Source organism: Sorex fumeus, unplaced genomic scaffold, assembly GCF_029834395.1.
Source record: "Sorex fumeus unplaced genomic scaffold, SorFum_2.1 ptg000082l, whole genome shotgun sequence".
Lineage (NCBI taxonomy): Eukaryota > Metazoa > Chordata > Mammalia > Eulipotyphla > Soricidae > Sorex > Sorex fumeus.
This window is the reverse complement of record NW_026606139.1, coordinates 3,108,968-3,134,001: the sequence shown is the minus strand read 5'-3', so window position 1 is coordinate 3,134,001 and position 25,034 is coordinate 3,108,968. Positions and strand designations below refer to the sequence as shown.

Sequence of the window (25,034 nt, the reverse complement as noted above, 5' to 3'; positions counted from 1 at the left end):
CACTATGAGTGATCCCTGAGCACAGAGCCAGGAATAAGCCTTGAGCACCACTGGTGTGGCCTCCCCCCCCCCAATAAAAGAATTCCTAGTATTAATTTCTTCTTCTTTTATTCATTTTTTTTAGAGTTTTATTCTTTTAAAACTCATACTTTTTAACAGGCTAAATGTCAAAAGTCTACAAATTTTAGAATACACTGTGTTCCATTATCCCATTCTTTCAATTGCCAATTCCCACTTTTTAGGAAAAACAGTATATATATATATATTTATAAATAAAAGAAGTATGGTGCTGGAGCGATAGCACAGCGGGTAGGGCGTCTGCCTTGCATGCAGCCAACATGGCCGACCCGAGTTCGATTCCTCCGCCCCTCTCGGAGAGCCCGGCAAGCTACCGAGAGGATCTCGCCCACACGGCAGGGCAGGGCCTGGCAAGCTCCCCATGACGTATTCGATATGCCAGACACAGTAACAACAAAGTCTCCAATGGAGACGTTACTGGGCCCGCTCGAGCAAATCGATGATCAACGGGAGGGCCTTTACTTTACTTTACTATATTATATAAAAGCCGTGAATATCTACATACATATTTATTTATATATTTATAAATTATAAATACATTTATAAATTATAAATTCATATATTTATGTAAATACATATATTTTTTGGCTGGTGAAGATCACTTGGCAGTGTTCAAGAGACCACTCACTGCCATGCTTAGTGGAACATGTGTTGCTGGGTCTTCTGCCTGTCTCCGCATCTTGACATGTATTTCTGACCTTTGAGGTCTCCGTGGCCCAGGTTTTAATTCTTTTGGATTATTTTTTGTCTGATATGACTTCACACTTTTAAATAGCTGTTCTTTCTTGATTTTTATTTATTTTTGGTTTTGTTTTGAGCACAGCACACCCAGCTATGCTCAGGGCTTACTCTGGGCTCTGAACTCAAGGGCCACTCCAGATAGTTAGTGCTCAGGGGACTATTTGGAATGCTGAGGATTAAACCCAGGTTAAGCATGTGCATAGTAAGGGTCTAACCCACTGTACTATTGCTCTGATCCCATGATTTATTTTTTGGTTCCAGGATTTTTTAAAAATCTAGATATTATCTTTGTTTGCCCACAATGAAGAGAGATTTTACCTCTTTAAGGATCATCCCTGAGTATTCTAAAAAAAAAAAAAAAAAAGATTTTCTTATTCTTTTCAAGATAGGCTGAGGGCTAGAGAGATAGTGCAGTGGTTAAGTCCTTCACGGAGCTGACCTGGGTTCAGTTACTAGCACCACATATGGTTTCCTGAAAAAATGCCAGAAGGTTCACTAAGAAGTTAGGAGTAAATCCTGAGCACTGCCCGATGTGACCCAAAAACTGAAAGGAAAAGAGAAAAGAAAGAAAAAATGGCTAGACTGAGGAAGTTACAAACCTTTAAACTCTGTTTCTTTTTGGTCAATAATTCCACCTTTAAGTAATGCGTGTCCTCTTGCATTTTACTATTAGCAGTCAAGAAGGATCCAAAATGCCTTTCTAAACCCTTGCTTAGCTATTTCCTCAGCCAGTCTTGTAGCATTTTACGTTTTAGGCGTGCAGTGTTGAAACCCATCATGTTCATATGCTACTGTAAGTTCACCACTTAAAGTTCCAATTCTCTTCTCCATCATTTGCTTTTCCTTTCTTCTCCAATTTACCCACCTCCTTTTCCCCTTTCCCTCTGTTAAATACTGATTGGTCCTCTAGCCCAAGCAGGGTTTTTTTGTTCTCTTTTTTCAAAGTGAATTTTTAAGATTTATTTTTTATTGAGGTGGCATGAACTTACAAGAGTTTAAAAACAACCTCTCCCATGCCCTGCCACAGAGACAGGGTGGGATGGGGGGTACGGGGCTGGGAGGGACACTGGGATCCGTGGTGGTGGGAAATGGGCACCAGTGGAGGGACGGGTATTTGATCATTGCATAATCGAAACCCAAGCACAAAATTTGTAAGTCTACGACTGACCTCATGGTGTCTCACTAATAAAAATTTAAAAAAAAAACCCTCCCCCCCCACCCCGCCACCCTCACAAAAGTAGTCTAAGAATGATCACACTCCTTTGCGAGATACAAAGGAACATAGTAGAAGAAGAATACCCAAGGCAATAGAAATGAAGGCCAGGAAGGCTGGTTCTTGAGAAGAAAACTTAGCCAAATGGGGAAGGGCAGTTAGGTCAGAGAAGGACCACTGTAGCAATGGTAGTGGGAGGTGACCAACTCTGGACAAGAACTGGGTGCTGAAAGGAGGTAAAATGATGTGGATGGTGGCCTTTCAGTAACAGTATTGCAACTGACAATTCCTAGAAGGTAAAAAGAAAAGTTTCTGCCACAGAGACAGGCTGCGGAGTAGAAGGGAAACTCGGGACATTGGTGGAGGGACGTGGACCCGGAGAAGGGAACACTGTCTGAGTGAAACATAATCATGAACATGTTTGTTCCTTTCCTGTCTCGTGGTGATTCTTATAAATAAACAGAATGGAGGAAAGGAGTGAGAATGTTTATGTGATTCACCCAATGTCAGCACACCATATTCACAAACGTGCCACTATTACTTCATTACAGTCAGTGAACCCTTTCAGCACACTCCCTATCACTCCTTGACAACCTTAGTTAGAATCTAAGGGTTTGTTTTCACTGGATATTGTCTGTTCCATGGATATTGTCTGTTCCATTCCTTGTTTGAGGGGGAGGATGTGGATGAGGGGGGTTGACCACACCCAGCAGTGCTCAGGGACTGCTCCTAACAGTACTCAGGATGTTCCTGGTGGTGCCCAGAAGATCATGCTGGGGATCAAACCCTAACTGGCCCCTATTTTATATTTTTTATAATTTATTTATTTATTGAATCACTGTGGGAAAAGTTAAAGAGCTTTCAGGTTTAGGTCTCAGTCATGTAAATATCAAACACATTTCCCTTTACCAATACTTATTTTTTACCGCGAACCCCAATAGAACTCCACCTCCCACCCCTCCCAATTCCTGTGAGGCAGATGAGTTCTAGTTAACACTTATCTACTTTGGCTAGATTCATTGTTTCGATAAAAGATGCACCATTATTATTTAGAGTTTACGACCCCCCCCCCAATCAGACATGCTGAAAAAGCGTTGTGAAATGATTTGCTTTCTACAGCTGGGTTTAAGAATTAAATGATGCTATTGCGGCCGCGGTTGCTATTGCGGTTTTGGATTTCTGCTATTTTACTTATTAACCCTGGAAGTATTTCTATTAAAAGGTAAAGGTAAAGGCCCTCCCGTTGATCGTCGATTTGCTCGAGCGGGCCCAGTAACGTCTCCATTGGAGACTTTGTTGTTACTGTGTCTGGCATATCGAATACTCTCGGTAGCTTGCCGGGCTCTCCGAGAGGGGCGGAGGAATCGAACTTGGGTCGGCCATGTTGGCTGCTTGTAAGGCGAACGCCCTACCCGCTGTGCTAAAAGTTAGATAATTAAGAGATTGGTTTCTGTGCTCTGGAGTCGTATCCGTGCCGGAGAGCCGCTCATGGGGGGCAGCTGGTGACCTCCGTCGGGCGTGAAGGACGGACCAGAACACCCCCCTTCCCATGAGGTCTTAGTCGCCCCCACACCCCCGGCTCATACCTGCTGTCCACAAGGCTCCTATGTGGCCGCCATCTTTCTTTCCAGAGAGGAGAGGGCGAATGGGGCAACACCCTTTCCCCTCCGGGCAGGCATGATCTGGCCCCTATTTTAATTCTTTATATACCTCATATGAATCAAATTGTCTGGTATTTATCTTTTTCTAGACTTACATCATTTACCTTCTTCTCCTCCACTTCATCCATGTTGTAGCAGAAAGATTTCATCTTTTCTGATGCCTGTATGATACTCCATTGGGTATATATACTATTCTCTCTGTCCATTCATCTGTCATTGGGCACTTGGATTATAACCAGATCTTGTTATTATAAATAATACTTCAATGAAAATAAGTGCACATTTATCTTTTCAAAATAGTGCTTTTGTGTTCTTTGGAAATAAATAAGTATATACGTGTATATGTGGATAGTATATACAGACGCCATTGGGCTACACTAGCACATGACAGGGATAAATGGAGACGTTACTGGCACCCCCTCAAGCAAATTGATGACAAGTGATATGGATAGTATACACACTTTAGAGTATAATTGTTGGATCATGTGATGGTTCTGTTTTTAATTTTTTGAGAAATGTCCATACTTTTTTATAGAAACTAAATCAAACTATGTAAGCATTCCCACCTATGATGAATGAGGGTTCCTGTCTCTCTGTATCCTTGCTAGTTCTTGCTGTTTCTGGAGTTTTTTAAATGGGCCATTCTCACTGATGTGAGGCGATATCTCATTGCCATTTTAATTTGCATTTCCCTGACAATGAGTGTTTCTTAGCATTTTGTCATGTATCTGTTGGCTATCTGTATTTGTTTGGAGATTATCTAGTTGGCACTTATCCACATTTTTTTTTGGATGTCTACCTTCTTTTTTTATTTTTTTTTATTTTATAAGTTAGTTCACAATGATTGATTACATTCAATATTCAAACACCAATCCCACCACCACTACACCTTCCCACCACCAAATTCGGGATGTTTCCATCCCAAGCCCCAAGCCCTGTCCCAAAACAAAACCGAAATAATATATTTTGTATTGTCTGTTATGGAGAACTGCTGAACATGCTTACAAAAAAGTGTTCATATAGGAAACAGGGTGAAGATTGTTCTATTTTGGCAGAGCCATTAAGACATTCTATAGGATATCACTAACACGTTGTTAAAGTTTGAGTGATGTGAGCTCTGGTATATATATCTCTGAAAACATGTATATATAAATATGTATGTATTTCCCCCTATGATTTGTTGCCTACTATCAGAACCCCTTCAAATGTGGTGTGGGTAATTATGGAAAATGGATAGAGAGTGTTTTATGATGTGTCACGCAGCCACAAAAGCCTCTGTGTGGTCCAGGAATATGTTCACTCATGTGAGGCTCGGCCTGGGCACATGGGGAGCGGCCTTGAGGGTGGCAGCGGTTGGGTTGTAGAGGTTTTTGGCTGCCAGAGCTGGGTCCTTTGGGGTGGGGAGGGCTCTCACCCACCCCCCCTCTGGGGCGCCCCATGTGAAACAGCCTGGTGCAGAGTCCGGCTGTATGGTTGTGGGGGCCTCATGTTATGCTCCCTTTTGGGAGAAGCAGCTGTGGGATCTGGACGGTGGCCCGTAAGATTGCCTGGCGCCAGCAGGAGGTGGCCTCTGGGTGTGACCCCTGGGTCCTCAGAGACTGGGGGAAGGGGGCAGAGGATCTCCATTTCTCCTCCCGTTGAGCCCAAAGACCAAGGTCACAAAGTTCCACATTACCTGGGTCCCGTAGGAGTTGACTCATGTGTGAGGCTCCACCTGAGCACGTGGGGAGTGGCCTTGAGAGTGGCAGCAGTTGGGTTGTGCAGGTTTTTGGCTGCTGGAGCTGGGTCCCTTGGGGCGAGAAGGGCTCTCACCTGCCTCCCACTGGGGCGCCCCAGGTGAAACAGCCCGGCGCAGAGTCTGGTGGCATGGTTATGGGGGCCTCATGCTATGCTCCCTTTCGGGAGATGCAGCCATGTGATCTCATTTCTCCACATTTTTTAACAGAGCTTGCTTTTTTGTTGTTGAGTTTTAAAAGTGCTTTTTATTTATTTGATCATATATATAGCATGTGAATGTTTTCTCCCATACATACATAGGAAGAAAACTTTTATTGGCGGGGAGGGGGGTGGCGGTTGGGTCACACCTGGCAGTGCTCAGAGCTTACTCCTGGGTCTTCACTCAAGTATCCTTCATGGCTTGGGAAACCATATGTGGTGTCAGGATTAAACCCTGGTGGACTGCATGCAAGGCAAACACACTACACACCATACTATTGCTTCAGCCCCAAAAAATCTTTTTTTTTTTAACTTTTTTGTTGAATCACTGCGAGATATCCCATTACAAAGCTGTTCATGATTGGATTTCCAAAAACTTTTTATTATAATAATAGTTTGGGGGTTTTTTTGCCATGGAGTTTTTAGTTTTATGTAATCGCATTTATTTTTTCGCTTTTGTTTCCCTTGCCAATGGAGTCAAATCCCAGAATACACCAATGAAGCCAATATCATGGAGTGTTTTGCCTAAGACTTCTTTGATGTATTATATGTATTCTGGCATAACATTCAAGTCTTTATTCCATTTTGAATTAACATTTGTGCATGGTTTGAGAGAGTAATTCAGTTTCAAGCACTTTTTGGAGGCAGGCATACTTGGCGGTACTTGGGTTACTCCTAGCTCTGTGCTCTGGGGTTGCACCTCAGAAGTGCTCATTGGTGGGGCCGGAGAGACAGTGCAGTGGGTAAGGTTTTGCTGTGCACATGACTGACCCAGATTTGATCCCTCACTTTGAAATTTTTCTTACCAACTTAAAAAATTGAAGAAAAGAGTAACCTGAAACATTATGACTTGTGCATCAAAGGAGAAATAAGAGTAAACTGAAATATCATGGCTAACATACACATCAAAGGAGAACTGCCAAGATTATGGGTCGCTCTTATTTTTCAGGTGCCTTATGGGTGTGCATCATTTTAAATCCACATTGCAAACTGGAGGAGAAATCCTGCTGGCTGCAGCAACTGCAGAAATGGAATGACCTGGATGTCTGTCCCCTGGAGGATGGGAACTATGGGCATGAATTGCCCAGCATCACCAATGCACTTCCTCAGAACGCTGATCACAGCCCAGGTAGACCCAAAATACTTTTAGGGTTATTGTGCTTAGAGCTCCAAAATGTCAGAGAATTAAAATCCTATAGCAAAAATGAATGGACAGCCTCTTAGTTGTCAGAATTGCCATCCTAGATGTTAAAGGCCTGTGGGTTAGAAGTAAGGTCTTTGCTATGCTGTGAACAAGTCCAGTTTGAATCCCCAGTTCAACATATGGTGCCCTTGAGAACTGCCAAATGTAGCCCAACACCCCCCCACACACACACACAGACCCCACATAAAATATTAGAAAACGTTTGCCTTTCTTTTTTTTAAGTGACAAAACTGTAGAGGAAAACTTTTATCTTTGACATAAGGGATGCTGTTCTTACCCATATCTTGCACTACTTAGGACAAATGCATAGAGCCCTTCAAAAAAAAATCCTCTTTTCAAAAGGAGAGAGAGAACACAGGGGATTGCCCTGCCACAGAGGCAGGGGGGGATGGGGGGATGGGGGTGGGGGGATATTATCCATGGTGGTGGAAAATGGGCACTGGTGGAGGGATGGGTATCTGATCATTGTATAATTGAAACCCAAGCACAAAAAATTGTAAATCTACAACTGTACCTCATGGTGTTTCACTAATAAAAAAAAAAAATTGAAAAAAAATCCTCTTTTCCCTTCAAGTTCTTCATGACTAATGAATCTTGGTCTCAGGGATGTTTTTAGCTTGAAAGACCTATCTGATGGGCTGGAGAGATAGTACAACAGGCACTTGTTTTGTATACAGCCAAACTGGGTTCAATCCCCAGCATTCCATATGGTCCCCTGAGCACTGACAGGAATAACTCCTGAGCCAGGAGTAACACTGGAGCATCGCGAGTTTTTACTCCCCCATCCCATACCTGCCCCCAAAAAACAATCTGCCTGAGAAAGAAAGGATGAATGGAAAGCCTACAAAACACAAAACACAGGTTTTCTTCCCACCCTCACCCCTGCCTCAAATTTTCTACAGCTAGGGAGGGTCATTCTCCCAAGTAACTGTTAGGACTCATATTCCATTTCAAGATAAATACTATGTTAATATTATCATTATATCATTATACTGTCACTTGAACTTTCTGGCCTACAGCTTTCACCAGGCATCAGCATTTATATCAGTTCTGTTTTTTAAATTTTTGACTTTTAGGTCAAACCCAGTGGTGCTCAGGGCTTTCTGCTGTGTCTTCACTCAGGGATCACTCCTGGTGAGGTTTAAGAGATCAAACTTGGGTCAGTCGTATGCAAAGCAAGCACCTTCCCCACTCTACTCTCTCTAGCCCCTCACGTCAGTTTTGGGTAATCTAACTCAGGCTCTTGAAATTGGCAGCTGAATAGTTTGTAGCACACTGGTAACATTTATTGGTAGAATATTTTACCAGACATTAATTTTACATGCAGTGCCTTTTATGTGAGAAGTCTACTGATTTTTCAGGGAAGAAATCATTTAAATTATTATTCTTGCTCAATGAGAATCTCTTACATAAATGCAATACAAGAGTTTTGAAATAAAAAAAAAATTATTATTCTTGCTTTATCTATACCTTTGTCACAATTGATTGTCTATGTATTTTAAGTGTGTGAGTTAATGTCGACAATTTTGCCACATCGTTGGTACGCATCTAACCTTCACAATACAGAAAGCCATCCTTTTTATTTTATTATTATGGATTTGGAGAGCCCGGCAAGCTACCGAAAGTATTCGAAATGCCAAACACAGTAACAACAAAGTCTCCAATGGAGACGTTACTGGGCCCGCTCAAGCAAATCGACGATCAACGGGAGGGCCTTTACCTTTACCTTACCTTTATTATGGATTGGCATAGAGAGATCAAATACATATACAATGCCTCCACTCTAACCATTTCTTCCTTGTCATAATACATTGTTATAATATACTTGTTATAGCTTCTCCTTTCAGGACATTGCTTTCTCTTTAGTCTTTTCAGGTTGTATCTTGTTTATATTTCACATCTCTTTGTCTTTGGCTCCAGTAGAGCAATAGCAATCCTATTTATTCTTCGTTGCTACTTCTATGTAATTTTTTTCCTCCCTCTTTCTTAAAATACTTGCCTGATTTAAAGTTGGCCATGCTCAGGGGCTACTCCTGTCTCTGCGCTCAGGAATTACTCGTGGTGGTGCTCAGGGGACCACATGGGATGCTAGGGATCGAACCTGGGTCATCCATATGCAAGGCAAATGCCCTACCCACTGTACTATCACTTCGCCACCCCCCCTTGTAGATTTTTGACTATTGGCTTGTCATTACTTCTGTCCTAATTCTTGACGAGTTAAAGAGATATAGATAATCCTTTCAGTATTTTATTCTCTTAGATCTTTGACCTCTTCTCCTTTGGTAGTCTTATCTGGTAGGATGGCCACAACTTAGCCATAAAAATCAAAAGATCAAATCTCTAAACCTGGTCATTACCAGTAACAACACCTTCATAATCTCAATTTCAAGCAGCTTTGATTACCACCTCTAGTCGTAGTAGCTTATTTTCCTCTCAATTTCAAGCAACCCTAATTACCACCACCAGTCTTACTAGCTTATTTTCTTTAGTAACCCAATTCTAGTAATTCTTTGACCCACCAGGAAATTTGTTCCCACCTCTTGTTCTTTCTCTTGATAAACTCATTTCCTTCCTTCTCCACTTCAGATTCCTTGGCGCACCATTATAAAACTCCTGTGCATACGTACTTAATTCCCCTTTCTCTTTGTTCCATTCATGTAGCAAAACCTTAACCTGTATTTCTGTTTTAACCTCTAATTTCTCAGTGCTCACACTGCATGACTGGTGAGGGGAAAAAATGCAACTGTAAAAACCAGTGATTTAAAAGTTTTAACTGCTAATATCAAGTGGGTGTATAATACTGTCCAGATACCTACTACTTTTCTCCCGCCTCCCTCCTTTTCACTTTATAAATTAGTATTTCTTACCATCTTTTCTGTTAAACGTTCTATAATTTCTCCTCTTCGTTCCTTTAATCTTTTATCCTTGCTTTCTATTCACTGAAAATATAAAAGCAATCAGGAGAGAATTTCCAAAACTATATGACCACATCTGCCACTTTCTCTGCCTATGCTCGAGGCAGGTAGACAGGGAAGGGCCCTAGGCAATGAAACTTTTTTTTTTTTTTGCTTTTTGGGTTACACCCAGCGATGCTCAGGGCTTACTCAGGAATTACTCCTGTCGATGCTCAGGGGACCATATGGGATGCTGAGAATCGAACCCGGGTCGGCTGCATACAAGGCAAACACCCTACCTGCTCTGCTTTCGCTCCAGCCCTCCTAGAGAATGAAATTTGCCCTCCCGTTGATCATCGATTTGCTCGAGCGGGCCCAGTAACGTCTCCATTGGAGACTTTGTTGTTACTGTGTCTGGCATATCGAATACTCTCAGTAGCTTGCCGGGCTCTCCGAGAGGGGCGGAGGAATCGAACTCGGGTCGGCCATGTTGGCTGCATGCAAGGCAAACGCCCTACCCGCTGTGCTATCGCTCCAGCCCTCCTATCTTCTCTGCCTATCTGCTGTCTTTTTCTGATTTTGTTTATGCATCTAATTCCAATACCTCTTCTTTTTTCTTGCAGTCCCTTTTTGTTTATCCAGGACATTAGCCAGGAATTTCCTCTCTCCCCTGAATCCAAAAAATTTTGTGGATTAATCCTACGAAGACTACATACTATTTCATCAGTTCTCCCAAAACATACAGCACTCTTTTGATCCCACATGAATCACTGGTCAGCACCCTATTTGAGGAAGTAGGAATAAAAGAAAAAATTAAGAAAAATAATTCAAAAGAATAGCATATATAATGCTATCCCGAGTTCAAGCTTATTGTCTAGTTCTCGCTCTTGGAGAACCCGGCAGGCTACCGAGAGTATCCTGCCCTCATGGCAGAGTCTGGCAAGCTCCCCGTGGCATATTCGATATGCCAAAACCCAGTAACAATGATGGGTCTCATTCCCCTGACCCTGAAGGAGCCTCCAGTGTGGCACTTGCTAAAATCTGAGGGCTAGGATAAATGGAGACGTTACTGGTGCCTGCTCGAGGAAATTGATGAACAGGATGACAGTGCTACAGTGAATGCTATTCCTGTTTCTGCTTTTTTCTCCCATGAACTTACCCCATTCAGGCTTTTGTCCCCTGCTACGGATACAGTTATTGTACTGGTCACTATTGTGGACCATTGTTAACTCTGGCAGTTTATTCTGTCATAATCTTACTTGACCTATCAACAGCATTTGGCACAGTTGATCAATAACTCTCTCCTTGAAATACCCTTTTTTTCTTATTTCCAAGGCAATCTCCCCTGATTTTCCTTTTACTTTATTGACTCCTTTTTTTGTGATTCCTGTACTCTCTCATCCTTGATTCCCACCCTGGTCCTTTTGCCTTCTTTCCTGTCTCTATCCATGGCAAATTTATGTTTAAAATATTAGAGCCATTCTTGATTTTTTTCTTTCTCTCTTATCTCCTATTCCAAACTCATCTTATTCTTATTTTTTTATTTTATAAAGTAGTTTGCAATATTTAATTACATTTAATATTCAAACACTAATCCCATCACCATTACACTTTCCCACCATATTTTGGATGTTTCCATCCCGAACCCCAATCTCTGCCCCAAAGCGAACCGAAATAATATATTTTGTATTGCTTATCATGAAAAACTGCTGAAAATGCTACCAAAAATTATCCCTAGAGGAAAGAGGGTGAAGATTGTTGTATTTCAGCCAGGGTCCATTAAGCCCTTCTATAAGAGTTCACTAACATACTGTTAAAGATTGATCCTTATGTGCATATATACATATATATGTATATATATATGTGTATGTGTGTGTATTTGTTAAAAAAATATATTTCCCTCTAAGATTGGTTGCCTCGGTGCTGGAGAGATAGCACAGCGGATAGGGCGTTTGCCTTCCATGCGGCCGACCTGGGTTCGATTCCCAGTACCCCATATGGTCCCCTGAGTGCAGAGCCAGGAGTAACCCCTGTGCATCGCTGGGTATGACCCAAAAAGCAAAAAAAAAAAAAAAAGATTGGTTGCCTCCTACTTTCTACTTTAAACCCCATCAGATACTCTTGTAGTATGGGTAGGGTGTATGATATAAAATGTCCAGAATAGGTCACTCATAGGTGAGTCTCAGCACCAGTTTATGGAGAGCATTAGTGAGCATTGGTGGCAGTTGAGTTCTGGAGGTTTTCCGCTGCTGGGGCTGGGTCCCTTGGAGCAGGGAGGGTTCTCACCTGTCCCCTCCCCTCTGGGGCACCCCAAGTGAAACAGCCTGGCACAGGGTCTGGCGGCATGGTTACAGCAAGTGTCATGTTATGTTCCCTTCCAGGAGAGGACATGCCATCTGGATGGTGGCCAATGAGATTATCTGGTGCCAGTCAGAGGTGGCTTATGGGCATGACTGCTGAGTTGCTGGAGACAGGGAGATATGGGCAGAGGATTTCTGTTCCCTGTCCTGTCAAACCAGAGTTCTCAGTCACAAAATCCCCCATGCCTGAGTTTTCCAGGGATTCACTCATGGGTGAGACTCGGCCCGAGCGAACTTATCTATTCTGATCACCACTACTTATTACTCTGGCCAAGTTACCATCATATTCCACTAATAACTGCAGTATCTGCCTAATTGCTTGTGCCCTTACAAGCCTGTAATCTGCTCTGAACATAGTTGCCAGTTTTCCTTTTAAAATGAAACTCAAGTCACATATCTTCAACATCTCAAAGCTGTCTAGTGGCTTCTCATCTTAATCAGAATGTCAAGGCTGTCTTTCACTCATGGTCTACAAGGCCCTCCTTGATCAGGCCCCCTGGTTTCTCTCTGACCTTACCTCCTATCACTGCTCATTTCATTCAAGTGCACTGACCTCTTTACTACCCTCAAACACTCCAAATGTGTTGACACCTAACGATCCCAGCACTTGCTGTTTCTTTTGTGTGGAATGTTCTTCTCTTAGTTATATTTAAGCTTGCCCTTCAGTTTCTGCGTCTGTTTGAATTTAATGTGACTAGGGCTCATTGGTGGGTATTGTCTGCAGATTTAATGAGTTAGAAAACATATTAGAAGCCTAATTCCAATATGACCCGAGCAGACCAGCAGTTTGGTATGAAAGAGACTTAGACTTCTGCCAGTAAAAGGGTCAGTATATTTCTATTGAGGGGGAAACATGAAAAAGAAGCAATGTTAGTAAATAAATGTCAGTGCAATATATATGCTATAGAATATAGCAGTTTCTGAAGAGATGACTTAATTCCAGAAATTTGTGCTTAATGATTGAGTGTGTTAGTCTGAGTCATCACTTTTTGCATGAGGCTCAAGAGATGCACAGCTCATTTGGGAATCTCTGGAAATCTCAGTTCTTGGTCTTAAAGTAGTTTCAACCGCCCTTTATCTGACAAAGAGTCAAATTATCCTTAATTTTCCACTTAAATGTCACTTTGATTAATCCTTCCGTGTAACAGTATATTCCATCAGATCTTTCTACCACCATAAGAATTTATTTTCCTGATGGGCCAGAGAGATAATACATGAGATAATGCACTTACCCTGCATGCAGCAAATCTCTGTTCAACCCCTGGCATTGCTAGGGATTACTCATTGCCTGAGCACCCTAGGGATGACTCTTGAGCACAAAGCCAGGAATATCCCCCTGAACACTATCCAAAAACAAACAAAAAAATCCACTGAGTCCACTGAGAATCATGGAGAGATAGCTGTTAGCTGGAGCACATGCTTTTGAAGGTAGGAATGCTGGATTCATTTCCCAGCATTACGTGGTTTCTGAGCACCACCAGGAGTGACTCCTGAGTACAGAGCCAGAAGAAATCTATTTTGTGTATTGTTTTAGTTTCCTGTGTCCCTTTCTCTGAAGAGAGATGGCATGGTTGGGGCTGGAACGATAGCACAGTGTGTAGGGCGTTTGCCTTGCATGCGCCTGACCCGGATTCGATTCCCAGCATCCCATTTGGTCCCCTGAGCACCGCCAGGGGGGACTCCTGAGTGCAGAGCCAGGAGTAACCCCTGTACGTCGCTGGGTGTGACCCAAAAAGCAAAAAAAAAAAATTAATTATTCTTTCGTCAGCAGCAGTTTTTCTTAGGAAAATGAGGTGATGTAAAACTGCTGAAATCAGTGGGATAGATCCCAAAACACAGCAGAGTTCCCCTCGTTTCTTCCACTCTGAAGATGAATTTTATGGAAGCCTGATAAGGTTATGCTGTAAATGACTCAAGTTTATTGATTGGGCAGGGAAATTTTCTAATTGCTCTGTTCTCCGACTTCGGTAGAAGCTGAATATATCCTCATAGCCTAACAGCTGAGCAAAATTACCCTTCTCTTTCATGTGATTCTGCCTCCTAGGATAAATCGAAAGAGAGTCAGAGATCTCTGCAGAAAGACTCTTGCCACCGAGGGCACAAGCACACTAAAAGCTATCCATAGAGAAGAGGCTGCACAGTGAGCATCCAGTCGGCAGAGTAGTTGCTTCACTAGCCATAGACGATTCCTCTCCCTGTCATCCATCCTGAAGAAGATAGGAATTAGAGCTTCAGACTATCCATCATTGAACCGCTACATTTTTTTGTTTCCCCAGACTCCTTATCCAGACCAAAACGAACGGTGTTCACGAGAGCCATCGAGGGCCGTGAATTGCACTGGCAGGACAGCCACTTACAGCGAATAATCAGCAGCGACGTATATACAGCTCCTTCCTGCCAGCGGGAAAGTGAGCGACTCCTCTTTAATTCCCAAGGCCAGCCACTGTGGCTTGGTAAGTGCACATCTCCATCTCCTCCACTCTTTAGAGTTTCAGGCTCCAGGGTTAAAGGAAGCATTTGTCTTCCATGTTTGGAACTTGGGGTTTGACTCCGGAGTCACTATAAAAGGGGGGCCAGAGAGAGAATTTCAGAGCTCAAACTCCTCTCATTCCAGGTTTGACTCATCTGCACAGATACCAGTAGCACAACTGCAGCTTGTTTAATTTTGGTTTTGATTTTCCCGTGGGCTAATTCTGGTGTGGTGTTTTGGATTTGCTGCAGTGGATGCTCAGGGAACCATGTAGTACCAGGAATTGAACCCAGTGCCCCTTTCCTCTTGTACAGCTTGTGCTTTATGAGCTATCTCCTGGCCCCACAACTGCAATCTAGACAAAGTTCATACAGATCCTTCAGGTCAATAAACCTTAAAACGTACTAACAAAGCTATTAAACATCAATGAATAGGCTTTCTTAGTCAACAGTTCCTGAGCAACGTTATGATCTACTCAGAAATTTTATGTTTTCCTAAAAAAAGTCGTTAAGTTGGCAACTTCAGTTACTCTATGCTAGAAACTAGGTTATAATCTGCATTTTTTAATCAAACTGTCTTCATTTTCTCCTCCCCATCTTCCCTTCCTTCCTTCAGCATAAAACGCAATTTTTCTGTCATGAGTTTTAATCCCTCTTCTGACCGTCTGTTAATTTGTTCTTGAATTTATTTTTTCAAGCCCATTAAAAGTTTAAATTATTTTTTTCATAATTTATTTTCAAAGTATTATATCCAAATACTTTTTTACTTAGTCACCATGAAATACTTTTTTACTTTTTTACTTAGTCACCATGAAATTACAAAGTTATTCATTATTGAGTTTCAGACATAGATACCCCAAGGTAAATACAAATTCCTTAGTGTAGCATTTCATATTCTAACTTTCCAGGCTATATATGACCACATAACATTTTGCCATATTCTAATAATGCTATGTAGATACTTTTCATGTTTTATTTATAAACTTTTATTTATATACCTTAGTTTATATTCCCTTTGCCAGGAATGCCTTTCTCTGTCTACCTGTTATAAATCTTGCATGTCCCATAATGTTATTTATTTTCTCTTTGTATGAATTTTTATCATGTAATTTTTTTACTATTTATAATAATCATTTATGTTAGTCATGAGGTCTTAAATAAATAAGTCATTTCCCTTTAAAAAAAGTTACAAGATTTTTTTCCACTCTGGAGAAGTCCATATTCTCTCTTGAACATTCTCTCTCTTTCCACGTTTCTCTAAGTAAATTTCTTTAAATAAAACCGTTTTACTTTACTTTCTTAAAAAAATGACTACCTCCACCAGATAACCATAGTACATATTCACCAAGAGGTAATACATTTTATCATCCTAGTTGCATGCCTTAGTATATACCATACCACTGCACCGTGACTTAAAATATCTCTTTGAATGTAGTATCTGAGACATTCTCAATTTTATATTCCATAAAGATAAAATAGTTACTAGTGCATAATAGATGTCCTGTTCAACTTGAATAATTGAATGAATACAGACTCCCTTTGTCAAGCATGAATTTTTCTGATTTGAAAATTTAACTCAATCAGCATATTTTCTTCCCATCCGATAGAGCATGTGCCTACAGCTTGTGCTCGAGTTGATGCTTTGCGTTCCCATGGTTATCCAAAAGAGGCCCTCAGGCTCACTGTGGCCATTATCAATACTCTGAGGTTACAACAGCAGCGACAGTTGGAAATCTACAAGCATCAGAAGAAAGGTACAGTGATTAGGAGCCATCTTAACTCCCTGGCTACTTGAGACTTCTCTGGGGTTACAAGGTTTTCATTTCATTTTCTATCAAGTGTTGGATTTTCACTAAATTCTGTGGTGTAGCAGGGGTTAGGGGATTCTAGGTTACGTACATTCTACCTGCTGTGTGAAGTGCCTCGCTTTACCATAATGAATCTCAGATTTTTTCACCTTAAAAGGGATTAATAATGCTGGTCAGCTTCCCTTATAGGACAGTTGGAAGGCCTATCTCATCTCAGATATCAAGATCTGATATGAGATTTTTTTTTATAAACTGTAAAACTGTTTCTACTTATGTGTGCTTCCAGAAGATATCTAGAATACAAACTACATGATGAGTTTGTGCTTAGTCCTGTCAGGGAAGACAATGAGGGGGGAATGTCTTTGAATTTACGACCATGGCCTAAAAGACACAGTTCCAGAGGCCAGGCAGGGACAGAGAGCAGTGTATTTCTCTTACTCTGACACTTCTTGTTTCCAGAACTGTTGCAGAGAGGCACCACAACTATCACAAACCTGGAAGGCTGGGTGGGCCACCCACTGGATCCCATTGGCTGCCTATTTCTCACTTTGACTGAGGCCTGCCGCCTGAATGATGACGGCTATCTGGAAGTGTCAGGTACAGGACTTAACTTGAGGCAAACCGGAACGTCCCATATTAACTCGCTCCTCCTTACTTGACACTGTTTTTGCACCAGGGAGCCTTTTTTCCACTTTTATCCACATTGGACCTCCCCTGAGGCTTCCTTGGGCTTCTTTTTCCCACCTACTCTTACCTTGTGAATTGACCCTGCCTGTCCTACTGCCCATTTTACCTTGATAGCTGTCCTTTGCTTCTCCCATTTCCCTACCATGAATGCCCAAGAGTAATGAATCAGAGGAATAAGAACTAGAGGCACATAAGGATTTGGAGGCAAAGATCTCACAACCAGGCAGGAGCAAGAACGCTCATCCAGAGTATTTGGATCAGGGCCGGAGAGATGGTACAGCGAGGGAGTAGGATGCTTGCCTCTGCACATGACCAGCCCGGGATACATCTCCAGCATCCCATATGAGCCCCCAGGAGTGATTGGTACTCCTGTGAGCCCCAGGAGTGATCCCTGAGCACAGAACCAAGAGTAAGCCCTGAGCACCAAAAAAAAAAAAAAAAAAAAGCAAACCCAAAAGAGTATGTATATTCCTTGCATCTGAATAATACTCTCATATTTCCTTTGAACTTTCTCTTGGCGGTTTTCTACCAATTTTACAAATGCTAGAGGAAAATAATTTAGCATATCTCAAAGTGGCAAAGACTAGAAACAGAAACTTTAAACCATTACTGTAGCACTGTAGGGAAGTGTCCTCTCATTGTTCATCGATTTGCTCAAGCAGGCACCGGTAACATCGCCATTGTGAGACTTGTTACTGTTTTTGGCATATCAGATACACCATGGGGAGCTTGCCAGACTCTGCCATGCGGGCGGGCAGGATACTCTCGGTAGCTTGCCGGGCTCTCCGATAGGGACGGAGGAATTGAACCCAGGTCGGCTGTGTGCAAGGCAAATGTCCTACCCGCTGTGCTATCGCTCCAGCCCAAACCATTCCTATATTACATAAATACATTTGTTAATAGTATCTAGTACACTGCATTGCAGTTTGTTTGCAAGAGAGTCTTACTAAGGTGTCACCTCCTTAAAAACTGAAATCATGAAATTATGACACATTTATTGTGATCCCAGCACATGGCGCAATGCTTTCCATTTAATAATGATCCTTAAGTGGTTTATTACCAGGTGTGGAGCTGGAGAGATAGTGCAGAGATAGTACGGCAGCTAGGGTGCTTGCCTTACACACAATCAACCCAGGTTTGATCACCAGCATCCCATGTCATTCTCCAACAACACCAGGACTAATCCTGAGTGCAGAGCCAGGAGTAAATCCCAAATACTCCCGGGTGTGACCCAACCCCTACCCCCCAAAAATTTTACCAGATGCATGAGAAATGTAGAAACGAAGACTTTGACTATTTTTGTTGGTGGAGGGGTCTCCCGAGCAGTGTCAGGGACCCCAGGACCACTCCTGACAAAACTTAGCCCAATTTTGTGCAGGCTAGCTGGTTCAAAGTTCAGAGCCTGGCGATGCGGTGATGCTCAGACCCAGTGGTGCTGAGGAACACCAGGGCCACACCCTATGGTGCTCAGGTACCATGCAGTGCTACCAGGGGCCAAACTCGGGGTCTCCATATGTACCCCAATTATTTGAGCTATCTCCCCAGACCAAAATTCTGCTCTTCTCCTGAAACTTTGAACTCAAAGGGGGAGCATATAAAATACAAGTAGCATAGACATTTCAAATGTTAGAAGTGTGATAGTTTAGATAAATATGGATTTCTCTGGATATTGATACAAGGATTGACCAAGCTAGGGATGCCCTTTCCTTTTCCTGTGGTTTCCTGCAGAGGAAATCATCATTTTTGGTCTGTCTCATTTTGGTCTGCCACATGACACATATCTTGAAAACTTAAGGTTGTACTTGGAAATAATGTCACTGGTACCCACATAGCTCCTTCCATATACCAGGGCTTGGGAATACTTAGGACAAAAGATTAAGTCTCTTTGGGGCTGGAATTATACGATAGTGGTTAGATCTATTAGACTCAGGTTTGATATCTAGAACCGCATGGCCTCCTAAGCATTACTGGGTATAGTCCTGGAGACACCCAAGCACCACCATCGTGGCTCTGGTTGTCCCTGGCTCTGCAGGACCCCAAGAAGCTTCACATCTTCAGGCTTCCACATTAAACCACTGGCACAGTTGGCCAGGCCCCTGACTCCCATTTGGGATTGCTCCCCGACTACCCAAAGAAGTGGACAGGTCACACATTCTAGTGAAAGAGACAGACATTAGTATAATATTTTCTACTTCCCCAACTGGCCTAGCAAACTCATATATTAGGAGGGAGTTAAAAAATCTTTGTCATAACTTGTATCAGTGTGTTTTCCTTACTGCACTGGGATTCTGACTCACCTTCCTTCTGAGAGTTATTGACCAAGCTGTAACCTACACTGGGAGGGAGAGGAGCAAGAAAAATCCACCGAACTTTAAGGAATCTGGTGCCCTGTTGTCTTCAGATATGAATGAAAGCAGAACTCCTGTGTATCAGCATGTACCTGTGACTCCAGACTGCCCAAGCAGCAGTGAATCCTACCTGTCTTTGGCCCTGGAAGTTGCTCTGATGGGGATGGGCCAGCAGAGAGTGATGCCTGAGGGCCTCTATACACAGGACAAAGTTTGCCGCAATGAGGAGCAACTCCTAAGCAGACTCCAGGAACTGCAGTTGGACAATGAGCTAGTGCAAACACTGAAGAAACAGTGCATCTTACTACTGGAAGGTAAGTGAAGCAGGGGCTGTTGTCACACCTGCTTGTGACTCTGATTTCCCCTCTAGCAGAGCAGAGATGTAAAAATATTTTGACACAAGTGTGGTGAAAGTTCCCGTAGCTCATAGACGTGTGGACTCCTCGGGCTCACGTCCAAGCCAGTAAATAGACACATAAAGATCAACAACTCGCTCAATTATTTTCTTCCTGCAGGAGGACCTTTCAGTGGTCTGGGAGAAGTCATCCATCGAGAGAGTGTTCCCATGCATACCTTTGCTAAGTATTTGTTCTCAGCTCTGCTGCCTCACGATCCTGACCTGTCCTATAAATTAGCCTTACGTGCCATGAGGTGGGTAACCCTTTCCCAGTCCCGTGATTTCCCCAAATCAGAACCCACCAGTGCTCTTTGACTTTGTTTCGCTCACTTTCTCTTCTCTCTGCCTTTGTTTATGCTGTTGTACCTACCCTGAGCATGCCCTGAAATGGCACAGACATTTTATAATTAGGATTCGTCCTACCTGGGATGACTTGCTGCTCGCCCACTTTATCCCTGGCTATACTCTTGGTGGCTTGTCTGAGGCAGTTGAGGGTTCATTTTTGTCTTTATCCTTTTCCATTCTTAGTTTCTGTGCCACACTGTGTTGAAGTACCATGCTGTTCTGGGGAATCCAACCCAGGCTTCCGTCATGCATAGCTTGCACACTAACCCTTCGGGCTGTCCCCCACCCCTCCTCCCCAGACCCAGTTCCTGAGTTTTTAGTTGATAGTGAGGACCCAAGACCTAAATCTGCTGAGAAGTGCTTTGAACCTTCCTGCAGTTCAGCTAAATCACGGCTCCCAAGCACTGGTCACCATAGGTGGCTGGGAGAAGTCCAAGTATGGTTTTACCAAGATTTGGGGAACGATGAGCTATGGCCACTTGTTTCCGAGTAAAATAGGATCCATGATGCAGGCAAGTTGATCTCTTTCTACCTAGAATTTTAGGTCACAGGGCAGAGAGAATTCCTTAGATCAGTTATAAAAAGGCTGCTGAGGATTCCTTGGCATGTATATTTTCTAATTTGAAAAAAGTTAATTGTACGGCTCTTAAACTGTCTGTCTGATCCATATGTCCAATATATCCATCTAATAGGGGAAGGACTATTCATCTTGAGTTCTACAAGTTCCCAGGCACTCACTTCACAGAGAGGGCTTTATCCTAGGCTTTAAAACCCGAAAATGTAATTAAGCCTTTCATTCTCAGTTCCACACTGACAAAGAACAAGATTCTCTGAAGCAGTGTTTCTCAGCCTGTTTCTCACTGTGGCCCTCTTCTGACTTTGTTTCGATCTGCGGCCCCCCTCTTTTACGTGTTAATTCCCTGCTCTCTTGCCTACCCCCACCCCCATTTACACAATTTGCACCTGTGGTCCTTGGAATGCCCTGGCCCCCAGCTACGAAACAGTGCTCTAAAGAACAAGTGGGTCAGAACGTCATGGGTCTGGGTAGTGGCTGATAACTCTCCCTGGGTCTTCTAGGTTACCTGTTCTAGAAAACTCAGCGTCTGCAGGGGACACTCCCCACCCCCACCACATGGTGTCTGTGGTGCCCAGTCGTTATCCTCGCTGGTTCACGCTTGGACACTTGGAATCACAGCAGTGTGAACTGGCCTCCACCATGCTGACTGCTGCCAAAGGTGAGCGTAGACCAACCTTAGACCCCGGCACACCCGCACTGTTCCTGCCCTGTCATGGCAGATGGGAAGTCAGGTCTGCAGGCTCCCGAAGAAAAGAAACCATCTTCCCTTGGGCAGTCCGCTGATCGTGAGCCTCACTTTGATTGCTGCCATGAGGTTGAGCACAAGGGTTCAAGCCAAACTTTTGCCCTAGTCAGTCATTATAGGATGCTGAGTGTATAGAACAAAATCATTTTCAAGTTAATTTGCGAATGAGTCTAAGCCACCGTTTCCAAAATCTTCAAGATGAGGATGATTTCAGTGACCTTTCAACCTTCAAGGGCCTTTGGAGGAGTCAGTGAAATGATTTGTGAGATGGAGATACAGATCTCTTTGCAGACACGGGTGTGCTTTCAAGAGGGCCCTTTGTCAGAAGAGAGGCGTCCCAGAGTGATTCTCAAGCTCTCGCGTTCACATGATCTGTATTAGCCAGGCAGGTTTCGCCACAAAGAGAAGTGAAATAAGTTCCTAAGAAGCTATAAGCTACAACAAAACACTAATTACCATAGTCCATGAGTACATTTCTCAGAAGTGGGAAGCACATAGATAATTAAACCTTTTTCATTTTTAATTAAAGTAACGTTAGGGCTTTTTCCACTCTGGAGAAGCTCTCCCTCTCTCTCCCTCACTTTCCCTCTCTCTCCCTCTTTCTTTCCTCTTCTCTCCCTCCCTCTCTCTCTCTTCTCTTTTCTCCCTTCCTCTCTCTCCTCTTCTCTCCCTCTCTCCCACTCTCATCTCTTCTCTCCCTCCCTCTCTCTCTCTCCCCCTCTCCCTTCTGTTCTCCTCTCTCCCTCCAGCCTCCCATCTCTCTCTCTCAAACACTTTTTTAATTTGTTTTTGGGCCACACCCAGCAATACTCAGAGTTTACTCCTGGCTCTGCGCTTAGGAATCATTCCTCTTGGGTCCCAGGAGACCATATAGGGTGCCAGGGATTGAACCAGTTTCGCCCTACCTACTGTACTCTCTCTCTGCCTCCCCTCCCCCCATGTTGTCTCTGGAACATTGATCCCTCTTTTTCTCCCAAAGTGAACTTCTAAGTAAATTCTTTCAGTAAAAATCACTTTTTAGCACAGCGGTAGGGCGTTCGCCTTACAAGCGGCCAACATGGCCGACCCGAGTTCGATTCCTCCGCCCCTCTCGGAGAGCCCGGCAAGCTACCGAGAGTATTCGATATGCCAGACACAGTAACAACAAAGTCTCCAATGGAGACGTTACTGGGCCCGCTCGGGCCTTTGCTTCACTGTAAAGGAGAAAAAAATTAACTTTAGAGACTGATGAGACATTATAGCCTTCCATATGACTGACCTGAGTTTGATCTCTGATATTTCATATGGTCTCTCGAGCTCTACTACAAGTGATCCTTGAGTGCAGAGCCAGGAGTAAGCCTTGAGCAGTGCCGAGTGTAGCTCCCACTCCAAAAAAATTGACTTTATGTTGTATTTTGCTCGAGTGGGCCCAGTAACATCTCCATTGTGAGACTTGTTGTTACTGTGTCTGGCATATCGAATACGTCACGGGGAGCTTGCCAGGCTCCGCCGTGCGGGCGAGATACTCTCGGTAGCTTGCCGGGCTCTCCGAGAAGGGCGGAGGAATCGAACTCGGGTCGACCATGTTGGCTGCGTGCAAGGCAAACGCCCTACCGCTGTGCTATCGCTCCAGCCCTATGTTGTATTTTATTGTTCAGAAAATGCATGCTCATTGTTGATAAGAGGTATATATAAATCAATATAAAATGGTCAATGACCCAAATTAAAAATTATATAAGAAATTATCAGATAGTTCACAGGAAAGATACAAATTAATCTCAAACAATTAAGGTAACTATTCTCAAGAATATGAATTATGGGGCTGGAGCGATAGCACAGCAGGTAGAGCATTTGCCTTGCATGTGCCTGACCCAGGTTAAATTCCCAGCATCCCATATGGTCCCCCGAACACCACCAGGAGTAATTCCAGAATGCATGAGCCAGGCGTAACCCCTGTGCATCACCGGGTGTAACCCAAAAAGAAAAGAAAAAAAAATATATATATATATGAATTAGGGACTGGAGTGATAGTATAGCCAGTAAAGTGGTAAGGTGTTTGGCTTGCATGCATCCTAGCCAGATTTAATCTCCAGTATCATATATGGTCCCCCGAGCACTGCAAGGAGTGATTCCTGAGGATAAAGCGAGGAGTAACCACCCAGCATCAACAGGTATGGCCTAGAAACAAAACCAAAAGAAAAGAATACAAATTAAGGAGGGCCAAAGAAGTAACACAGTGTTTAGGGTGTTTGCCTTACATGTGGCCAACTGGCCCACTCAGTCCCCAACACCCAATATGCTCCCCCAAGCCCACCAGGAGCAATCTAAGAGTTCATCCCCCTGTTCCTGTTCATCCCCCCTCTTCTTGGCTCTTACAGGAGACACCCTGAGGCTCAGAACAATCCTGGAAGCGATCCAGAAGCACATCCATTCTTCCTCCCTCATCTTCAAACTGGCCCAAGATGCTTTCAAGATCGCCACTCCCACGGACAGCAGTACTGACAGCACCCTGCTCAATGTCGCCCTGGAGCTGGGCTTACAGGTAGGAGGAAGAGGACTAGGCCAGCCCTACTTGAGACTTGAGCCCGGTAACAGTTGATCAATTTCACATGGATCGGGCATGGGTCCAATCTGTGTTTTTCCTGTGTCCTGTAACAACACTTCTAGGCTAGGCATCAGGTAAGGGCTGCATTTATTGGGCTGAAGGCCAGAAACATGTAGATGTAAGCCCCATGGTATCCGCATTCCGCCAAGGCAGTCTCCCCTTTTCTCCAAGTCAAGCACGATGTGGCAATAAGGACCATGTTCAAAGTAAGTCATCAGAGACAACCTTCTGGTTGATGACAGGGTGGAGCAGAAATGAAGCAAACCTTTCTGTACTTGGCATGGGGAAAAATGACTGTGTACAGCACCATAACTACTTTCTGAGTGAATGAATCAGTGACGAAGAAGATGGGGAAAGGGCAATCACTACAGTCACAGTTAGCACATCCTGGAACTGTGTCTTTTGCACCCAGGTGATGAGGATGACCTTGTCGACCCTTAACTGGAGGCGCCGGGAGATGGTGCGGTGGCTGGTGACGTGCGCTACAGAAGTGGGTGAGTCTCCCACCTTCCTCTGCCCCCTCCTTCCCGAAGGAGTTTCTCGGTCTCACTCCTGGGACAGCACAGTGAATCCTTAGAGCTTTCGGTTTCCTATTACTGATGACCTAGGAAAGGATGGGGCCGCTGGTAGAAGATGCCTCTCTTCAGCCGGCCCCGGCTCTGCCCTCTCCGCTTGGACCCTATCCTGATGTCTGCAGCACCTCGACCCTCTTACCACAGAGATGTCTGAAAGAACAAATTTGCCATGCCCAGTAACTGCAGCGCGCCCCGGGGAGGTAGCTGACCCAGTGGTTTGGTCCCAGTCCGTGTCTGCCCAGGCCCGTGAGAAACCCCAGTTTCAGCACAAGACTCTGCCTGATGAGCCCCCCCTCCAGCGAGAGCCTCGGGCAGGGGCTCAGAGCCTCAGCAGAGACCCTCGACCCTCTGATCTGGGGGAGGCCGGGAAGGGAGGAGAACCCCAACAGGGCCTGCCTTCTGGGGGAGTCCCC

The 25,034-nt window shown here is 43.8% G+C and overlaps 1 protein-coding gene across 1 annotated transcript in view; it reads left to right on the top strand.

Annotated features, from left to right (window-relative positions):
• Positions 1 to 25,034, top strand: part of ZSWIM5 (zinc finger SWIM-type containing 5) — a 184,018-nt gene that overhangs the window by 157,133 nt on the left and 1,851 nt on the right. Inside the window, exons 5-13 of the mRNA XM_056130905.1 lie at positions 6,578 to 6,757; positions 14,363 to 14,539; positions 16,163 to 16,309; positions 16,823 to 16,960; positions 19,452 to 19,712; positions 19,914 to 20,049; positions 21,218 to 21,375; positions 23,820 to 23,983; positions 24,459 to 24,540. Of these exons, the coding sequence (XP_055986880.1) occupies positions 6,578 to 6,757; positions 14,363 to 14,539; positions 16,163 to 16,309; positions 16,823 to 16,960; positions 19,452 to 19,712; positions 19,914 to 20,049; positions 21,218 to 21,375; positions 23,820 to 23,983; positions 24,459 to 24,540 (1,443 nt within the window). The remainder of the gene's footprint in view (positions 1 to 6,577; positions 6,758 to 14,362; positions 14,540 to 16,162; positions 16,310 to 16,822; positions 16,961 to 19,451; positions 19,713 to 19,913; positions 20,050 to 21,217; positions 21,376 to 23,819; positions 23,984 to 24,458; positions 24,541 to 25,034) is intronic.